Source organism: Enhydra lutris, unplaced genomic scaffold (assembly GCF_002288905.1).
Source record: "Enhydra lutris kenyoni isolate GAN:26980312 unplaced genomic scaffold, ASM228890v2 scaffoldscaffold8, whole genome shotgun sequence".
Lineage (NCBI taxonomy): Eukaryota > Metazoa > Chordata > Mammalia > Carnivora > Mustelidae > Enhydra > Enhydra lutris.
Window position 1 is genome coordinate 5,661,748 of NW_019154092.1, and position 9,125 is coordinate 5,670,872.

The 9,125-nt window shown below is 49.2% G+C and overlaps 1 protein-coding gene across 1 annotated transcript in view; it reads right to left on the minus strand.

Annotated features, from left to right (window-relative positions):
* The window catches only part of LOC111142598 (inositol monophosphatase 2), a 41,896-nt gene extending 37,731 nt beyond the window's left edge, over positions 1 to 4,165 (minus strand). The window contains exon 1 of the mRNA XM_022495898.1: positions 4,070 to 4,165. Within this exon, the coding sequence (XP_022351606.1) occupies positions 4,070 to 4,165 (96 nt within the window). The remainder of the gene's footprint in view (positions 1 to 4,069) is intronic.
* Between the last annotated feature and the right edge of the window lie 4,960 nt (positions 4,166 to 9,125).

Sequence of the window (9,125 nt, forward strand, 5' to 3'; positions counted from 1 at the left end):
AGAAAGGCAGGAAAATACAGTGTGTGTTTTGAAAACACCAAGTAGTTCGGTCTGGCCAGCCAAAGGGCTGGTCCACACAGGGGCTGCGGGGACGGCACCCCGCCTTCTCAAGATCGGGCTTTGGGAAGCAGTACCCGCAGGGTACATAAGGCCAACTGGAGAGCCTAGAGGTCTAGAGCGCTGCGTGAGGATGGATCCTGGGCTTCTACTTTCTTGTCCTGTCCTAAGATTTTGTTCCCACCAGTCAACAGAGATGAATTTACTGTGAAGCCAATGCAGCTGGGGCTCCAAGGCTGCAGCGGCCCTCCCTGAGGTTCTGCGAGCTCCTTAGCACAGGGAACGCCTTTTTCAAGTGTGTAGAAGTCAGCTGTTCGAACTGCAGATGTAAGCACTGTCTCTTTCCACCATGACCTCCATTATATTTTGAGTCGGGTGGCACTGGAGTGGATCCTGGCATTTTTGGCTATAGGCGAGTGGAGATGAAATTTACCTTGGGCTTGATGGGAGATATCTGCGGGGCTTGCTGTTACACCTGTCTGTAAGTTATTATTAGACAACCTGTGTGGGAATGGCTTCCAGAAATGCTTCTACTGTCCACCATGCCGACTGACTTGGCCTGGGGACATGAAAGGCAGGGCCAGAAGAATGAGTGTGCACGAGCTGTGGCAACTGGCACACGGGATCATGAAAGAAATAAGCAACCACATGGAGCTAGAAGCCAGAAAAGTCTTCCATCTCTTCCAACTAACGTAGAAAAGAAAACTGACAGGATTCTCAAATTTGACGGCAATCCTAAGAATCTATATAACCCTACCCAATAATCAATGTGAAGCCCAAACAAACTTTCCTAAACTATCAATACTCAATTTCAATTAGTCGTGCTACAGGACAACTTGAACTTATCTTTCTATTGGCTCTATGGAAAAATACCACAAAATCCTTGTCATTCGAAGGCACAAAGAGCATGAAGCCAAAAATGGGAAAAAAGCATTAGAGAAGATTGAGAAGCAGCTAAAGAATTATTTTTATGCATCTTGTTTTATTGGTTAGCATCTTAAAATTTATACTGTCATGATCTTTCTTATTCCAAATAACGTTTATACCTAATTTTGAATTTGTAATTTTGTGTATATACATATATATGTATATATATATATATATTTTTTTTTTTTTTTCTTTTTTTCTTTTTTTCCCCTTCAAGAGGGCTCCTAAACTATCTAAGCTTCAGGCCCAACAAAACCTGGATCTACTCCTATGGGACAGTGAGAAAAAGCATTACTTCCGCTTTTTATCTAAAAAAAAAGATAGTTTTTTTTTAATCTAAAAAAGATTTTTTTTAATCTAAAAAAGATAGTTCCGTTCACACATCAAAGATGATAAACACCCATTTCAATGAATATTACCATTTGTACCTGTGGTGGTGATAGCAGTGGGACTAAAGTCACTGTCTTCCCCAAAGCCCCACAGCCGGGGGTGGGGATGGGGAGACACAAGACCTGCTCCAGTGGCCCCAGCATGGGTGCAGGAATGGGTGGTGGAGAGGCAAGGAACAAGGGAGAAGGAGCCAGGGAGGCCACTGTGGAAAGAGCAGCACTTTGGGGCAGGTGGCTTTTGTGAAGACCTCAGGATGGGGTAAAGGGGCAGTGGTGGAAAAGTGTGTAGGGTTGCCCTGACCCAAACCTATGTCTGAAAGATGAAGGGCACCGACATTTATCTCTTGGGAGGTTCTTCCCCACCCTCCATGCCCCCAACACTACTTTCAGCATATAGAACCCTCAGGACTCAGGAATTCAGCACATAGAACTGTCTCAGGAGCAGCTGAGAGGAACAAACTTAATAAAATGGCCAAACTTTGGGTACTGGTGAGGGGGTGGGCATGCTGGGTCACAAGGTCACTGTAACTGGGCCAAATACTCCTTTAGCTAAGGAAGACTCAGAAAAGAATCCCCACTAACTACCTTTTCATGCCTCTTTGGTCTATCCTCTGGGCTAAAGGCCAGATTTTCTCCAATCAGCACCCCATTCCTTAACATTATTAAGACAATCTGTCCCACTTTACACAGGTTGCAATGACCTTGTGTGGCTTCTGTTTGTTCCAGCCATAGACCATTCCAGCCACTCTCCCCTCCAGTGCCCGGCAGGCAGGAAGCATCGCATAATGCCCAAGAGGGAGCCCAGGACTCGAGGCTCCCTGACTGGACTCCTAATGGCAGAATCTTTATTTTACCCCTCCCCCACTCTCAAAAAAAAGTTCTTTTGTTGTTGGCAAGCTGTGAAAACTTAAGATATCTCTTAATAAGACCCTCAGAATTGTGCCTGCCATATTGCCACTTCTATATAAGCATCTGTTCAAGAAAATAAAGGTTTTAAAGACACTTCTGTTTCTTCAAGGATTTAAATTTGAAATACTGCAGAAACCCATAACAACTCACCAGGGTTTACCGTGTAGGGTCAGAATCCTAAGCTGGTTTCTCCTTAAAGCCTCAAGGAAGAAGAGTTTTATGGTAGAACCTAAAAGTTACTAAATATCCTGATGATGCTCACTCTGGAAAGGAAGTGAGGGGCCTGAGAGGGAAGGAGGGGGAAAGCAAGTGCTCTCTGCCCATAGTGGATCTGCTTTCCAGGAAGAATGTTTGTCCTGCAGCTACAAACTTCCGCATTCTAGGACTTAAGGTCTGGGGGGCTCCTTTTCCTATAGGAAGGAAAGGAGACAGAGCCACGGGATGAAATTTCACAACCCACCTTTTAAATCTTGCCTTCCTTACAGGCTGAATCTGGCATCCTTCAAACCACAGAGGGAGGGCCCTCCCACAAGATGTGTCTACTCATGTGTTGACCTAACTTTTAAAGGGGATTAGAGGATTCACACCAAAGTAAAGCACTGTCCACCAAGCATGTGACAAATTCAGGCTTGGTAACAGCTTGACTTTCACACCGAGGAAAAACCAGCAGAGCATTTTCATAGTGCTAGACCTGAGAAAGAAAATGCTGTTTGGATATAAAAAGTCAATCTGCTCACACTACTACTTCTTCAGATCACCAGAACACAATCACAAACCTTAACAAGGCAGGAGTAAGCCATCTCCCAACTCTAGCTTGACCCTGACCGGTCCTGGGACAACCACCATCGCACATTCACTGCACAAGGACCTGGGTCCTACAATGTGTCCGGCACTGCTTGGGGTACTGAGGAAAAGGTGGAGAACAAAGTGCAAAAATGAAAGTGAGAAAAGAGGAGCTGCACTCCCTTTTCAAACTCAAGTCACAGGTTCTCTTTGGCTATGCTGCTTGATTTTCATCCTCCTCCTGGTCAGTGTTAAGTTCCTCCAAACATTGAGTTGGAACCACTTTGCAGCTATGGGCCTGAGTAAGTACAGATTTGGGATGCTTGAGGAAAGACAAACAGCAAGCTCGCCAGATCTCCTGAGGCAGGGGTTTAAACCTGGGGGTAACCACACCCACGTCCTGGCAACAGGATCTATTCAAAGGTCCTTAAAAACAAACAGGTTGGGCATTCAAGCCTAGGAGGGCATCTTAAATCCCAGGACTTACTTACCTAGTCTATATATTCTAACCTACTCTCTCCGACGCAAAGATCAAGTCACCTACAGTTAGACATTCATTTAACTGCTAAAGGACAGCGGCCGTGTCGGGCGTGCTTCATGGGGGGGGCTGCCACCGGAGAAAGAGGTGCTCACCTCTCCGGTCTCCTGGGATGGAGAAAGTAAAGGGACGGTCCGTGCAGTAAACCAACACAAAGACTTCTTTCACCATATCACGGCCCAGCACCTTCGGCCCGCGGATACCAGACGCCCACCGCACGCGGTCAAGCCTCGCCGGACTCACTCTGCACCCGCGGGCCGCTCCCCCTGGGGCGTTAAGCCCGCGGCCTCACGCTGCGCGGGCCCGGCTGCCCCGAGCCCGGGAGGGTCTCCTTCCCGTCCCATAGGACTTCTGCTCGGACTCTGCGAAGTTTTCAGTGGGTACCCAGAGCGCCGCCCGGCCGAGTCCGCTGGGACTGTGCTCGCTGGGACCCTGCCGGGCGGGGGAGGACGACCTTGCCGCTCACCTGTCCCGCCCGCAGCGCCAGCTGCACAGCCGCCTCGAAGCACTCCTCCCAGGGGCCCCCCGCAGGCGCCGCCTCGTCCTCGCTGCTCGGCTTCATCGTGGCCTCGCCGGCCCCCGCCACCTCTAGCCCTTGTCGCCGGGCCACCACCGGCTCCCGCCGCCCCGAAGCCAAGCTCAGCACTGCTTCCTTCCAGTCCCGCCACTCCGCGCCTCGGCCTCCACCCGCTCCACAGCTGTGCCCGCGGGAAGGGCGGGGAGCGAGCCGCGGCGGGGGGAGCCGCGCGGAGCGTCCCGCGTCCCGCCCCGGCCCTGTCCGGAGGCCCGCCCCTAACCCCGCCACCCCGCCCTTCTCTCGGCGGCACCTCCCACCCATCGCCCCCAAGGCGTCGGTCCCCCGCCCCCTTCCGGCCCGTAGCCCCGCCCCCAGCACTGAGCCCCGCCCCTCCCAGAGAGGACTCCGGCGTCACGGGGAGCCCAGCTCCTCCTCGCTTCGGGTCCCTCTACCTCTGGCCCGCCCCTAGCCCCACCCTCCTCCCAGAGCCGCGCCCCTCCCCGTCGCGCCCCTCCCCGTCTCTCCGTTAGGCCCCGCCCAGAGACGGGCCCCGCCCCGCCAAGCCCCGCCCCGCCCGCTCCACGCTGAACGCCCCCGCCCTCTCCGCGCTCTCCGTACCGCGAGAAGGTTGGGTGCTGGGGACTGTGGGCCTCGGACAGAAGCACCGGAACAGGACTGGAGCAAGGTCTCGGGATAGGGACGGTGAGCGCCCGTGGCCACGACTCCAGCCGGGCACCGGATATGCAAGGGGCCCCCATGCGTCTGCGCAAGTTGCGGGCGCCTCCGACCCTCCGGTCTGGTCCAGGCGGTCGGCGCGCACGTGGCCCGAGGGGCGGCCAGGCTGAAGGAGTTTCCTTCAGTAACTAACGGGTTGCTCTTCCTCTGCCGAAAGCCACGGGACGCCGGGGTTGTCCTCCTGCTCGGTCACCCGCGGGCGCCCGCCCTCACAAAGCGCCTGTGTTCCCAAATGTTTGGATGCAAGCGAAAAGCCTTCACCCCCGCTAAAAACCACACACTACGGTGACAGTGGGTTTTAAAAACTTGTCTGAACTCAGAACTCCGATGTGGAGCCCAAACTGTGACTAGTCTTTATTTGTAAGGAGGAGTGACCTTTTCGACCTTGTATTCTTCAATGCTGCTGAACACTGGCACCACCGAAACATAAATACAAGACGTTTCCTGAGAAGGTGTCTCGAGTTTCCAAGAGTTTAATTTCATAAGCTGCTCTGCCTCCCCTTTTATAAAATATGCTGACCCATATAAAATTATTCTGGAGTGTCACTTAGCAGTCTGGGAGAACATGGGAGTTTGTACAAGAGCCTTGTTGGTACATCTTTTACACAACCTAACGATGGGATTAAACGTTTTTAGATTTTGTGAGCACATTATGTTGAAACATTTTGTAGAGAAATGGTAGGTTTATGGTGTAAAGAGATGAAAATTGCAAACAATAAAGAATTAGAAAGCTAGAGCTGGTCAGGGTTTTAGTTTGCACTCCAGCCTTGCCCAATAGCTTGGAAAACTAGGCAGAGAATTGCCCCAGCTCCCACAAAGGCCATTTGGGGGCAGCTAAAGGCATGATCTGCTCCATCTTTTTTGTTCTCATTTTTTGTTTTTGTTTTTGTTTTTTCAAGATATGGATCTAGACTTCTGAAAAAACACAAGACTATGTTCTGAATGCTTTACTTTAAAACTAAATGCATTCAGCTGTGGATCTTCATGGCTGATTTTCATGAGAGGTCCCTTCCAACACCAAGCAAAATTTGAAGTTAACAAAATTTCTATTTGGTGCCTTCTTGGCTCACCTTTCTGCTCACATCTCCCTCCCCGAACCACCCCCCCACAGCCGTCCTGGACCAAACTGAGTGCTCAATTATATCTTCAGATAAAGCTTTTCTATCTAAACATCTAGAGGAAAAGACTTCATAACTTCATTGCTTAACTCTGAGATATCTTAAGGTAGAATCATGTGGTTTGGAGTATGAAGTTTGGAGCCAGCCAGATTTTCCTAAGTTAAAATATTGGCTTCGTTTCTTCCTTGCTGTGTGGATTTGAGCAAATTACAAATAATCGTCTCTTTGCTTCAGTTTCAGTTGTTCCTCAAAAGATGATTTTTTGGGGGTATTATATGGGTTCCCATCCAGGTGTTCGGCACTTGTGTGTTTGCTCTGGTTATTAAAGACTGGCTCACCAGTAATCAGCATATCGCTTGGCACATAATAGGAATTTAGTAATTATCTGTTAATCATTGAAGACTGAAATCAGCTTGTCTAATAGATTATCCAAGTTTCTCATGCTTTACTGACCATTCTCCGTGGAAACAACATAGTTCTTTCACCATCATGACTTGTATGCTAGTCCGCTCGTTACCTCCTTCAGAGGCCCTGGGAAATCACATTTACTTTGTTAAACCCCTAGAGCACAGTGTTCTGCCTTGAAAAACTACTATTTAACTGTCCCTTCTACCCTGACCCTGAGGATGCAGCCTCATTGGACACTCTAGTTCCATCAGGAGATGGAATGCAAGGTGACTGTGCAGAAGCCAAAGGGTTGGTGGGGGGAGGAGGCAGTGAGAGAGAAGAAGGGCAGACAGGACAGACTGTCTCCTTTTTGCCATGCCTTTTATACCCTTATTAATCTGGGATTCCTCTTTCCTGAGGTCCTTTCTGGAACAAAGCAAAGTCTAAATAAAATGTCAACAAAGTTCTTCTTTCTACATACTTCTAGTTTACTCCAGATTACTTTGATATCTGATTCTCCTGGGCCAAGACTCACTGTTTGTGACATTTGAAGAGTTTTGTTGGTTCATCTCATCTGAATTCCTAGAAGTAGGCCCAGGATAAAGTTTGACTGTTCTTAGCCTCGGGTGTGGAAAGTTGGTGTTATGGGCTGAAGCTTGTTGCCCCCAAAATTCATATGTTGAAGGCCTAACCCCCAGCACCTCAGAATGTGACTGTACTTAGAGACAGGGCTTTTAAATAGATAATTATGTTAAAATGAGGTTGTTAGGGTGAGCCCCAATCCAATATGACTGGTATCTTTATAAGGAAAGGGATTTGAGGGCATGCCTGAGTGGCTCAGTCAGTCGAGCGTCTGACTAGGTTTCGGCTCAGATCATGATCTTAGAGTCCTGAGATCGAGCCCCGTGTCGGGCTTGGTGCTTAGTGGGGAGTTTACTTGAGAGTCTCTCCTCCCCCCCCACTACCATTGTGCTCTCTCTCTAAAATAAATAAATAAATCTTTAAAAAGAGAGAGAAAGAGGGAGGGAGGAAGGAAAGAAGGAAGGAAGGAAAGGGAATTTGGCCACAGACACAAAAAGAGAAGATCAGCTACGAGCCGAGAGGAGAGGCCTCATGGGAAACCAGACCTATGGACACCTTGACCTTCTATTTCTTGCCTCCAGAACTGTGAGAAAATACATTTCGAAGTCACTCAGTCTGGGAGCTTGAGGCAGTCATAGCAGTTTCCCAAAGAAGACTGCCTGTGCATCACCACACTTAGGGTTATAAGGAGCTTTTCTTAGCCAAGAGTCTTGTAGAGGGCCATAGGGAGCTTGGGTCTCCAGGATGGAACAACAGAGCCAACTCTTCCGCCCACCACCCAGCTCCCCACCAAAGCTCTGTGCATGTGTGTGTGGGGGTGGGGTGGGGTGGAGGGAGGTCACTTACGCATAATCAGAGTCAGCCAACATCACAACTTCTCATGAAATTGAGTCAGACAGGTGATGACCCACAAATGCTCTGTATTTAAATATTGCCCAACATATTGTGCATGACTCCACAACAAAGAACAGTCCGGGAGTCCTTGCAAAGCTCTGTTCCAGAGGAGTTGTCTATTAAAAAACATTCTCTGAAGGTTATTTGTCCTCATTTACTTCCATGGGAAAACTAGAGATGCTTTTTCCTACTCCGGAAAAACTTTCCAAGTCATTATTCCCATTGAGGAAGGGGTTAGTGTGGTGGTCATTACCCCTCCTGCTGAATGTGACCCTGTACCAGATAATCCCTGAGAATTCACCAGGTGTGCTGGCTTTCAGAATTTTGCAAAGCTTTTCTAGGGCTCCTGTTTCTTCTTGCTATTTTCTCAACTCACTGCTTACTTGGATTCTGTGTCTGTGGATCCCACCATCATAGATCCTGGAGACAGTGAAATTAAACTTCAATAAGTTCAGATGCCACCTTCATCATGTTAACCTAACTTGCAAGACCTCAGTTCTGTAAAATAAATTTCCAATATTTCCTGTTCCATGCACCTGAAATTCTTCATGAGAGGTTTCATAAAATTAATCATACAAGCAAAGCAGATGGTATTTCACAACCCAACTCTTTATTTCCCAGTGACTGGATTCTTTCTAGCTTCCCCTCCTGCCGATGGCAGAAAACTTACTTCTAGGACAACTCAGATATGTCCGTGAATTTTCAGACTTTCCAAGTTCAAAATTCAACTAATTCAGCTTTGGGCTGTCTCCCTTTTCCCTAGGTGGGTCCATGCAAAGAGGTCTCAGTCTTGGGAGAAGACCTTCCCCCTTGAACCTCGCTCTATCTTGCGCTAACAGAAGGCTGAGATGGGACATGCCCTATCCAGGCCACTATGGTCATTCCTGCTTTTGACAGCCTTGGCCATCCTGATTTGGGGTACTGACAGATGGTGCTAGTTTTTCCCTCGGCCCCTGGGCCCTTTCGGGTCTTGGGAACCCCTCTCTGGGGACACTGCGGATATGGGATGCTCCCCAGGCGAGGTTCCCAGCTCGTCTTTCCAGCTTGGACATTTTCGCTTTTGCTGGCTCACCCTCCCCCAAGCTGATGTCGTGTGGAAGGAAATCAGGTCGTGTATGCTTCCCAGATCCAGCCAGGAAGGGGCCCAGGCTTCCTAAAGTTTTCCAGGAAAAGATCGCCTCTCCCGCTACCCCCAGCTCCGCCCTTCTGCAGGAATGGGCTGAGTGGCTGGCCTTAAGCGTTAACTCTTCCCTCCCAGGGCTCCTCCTCCGCCCCTCCCCCATCGCGTT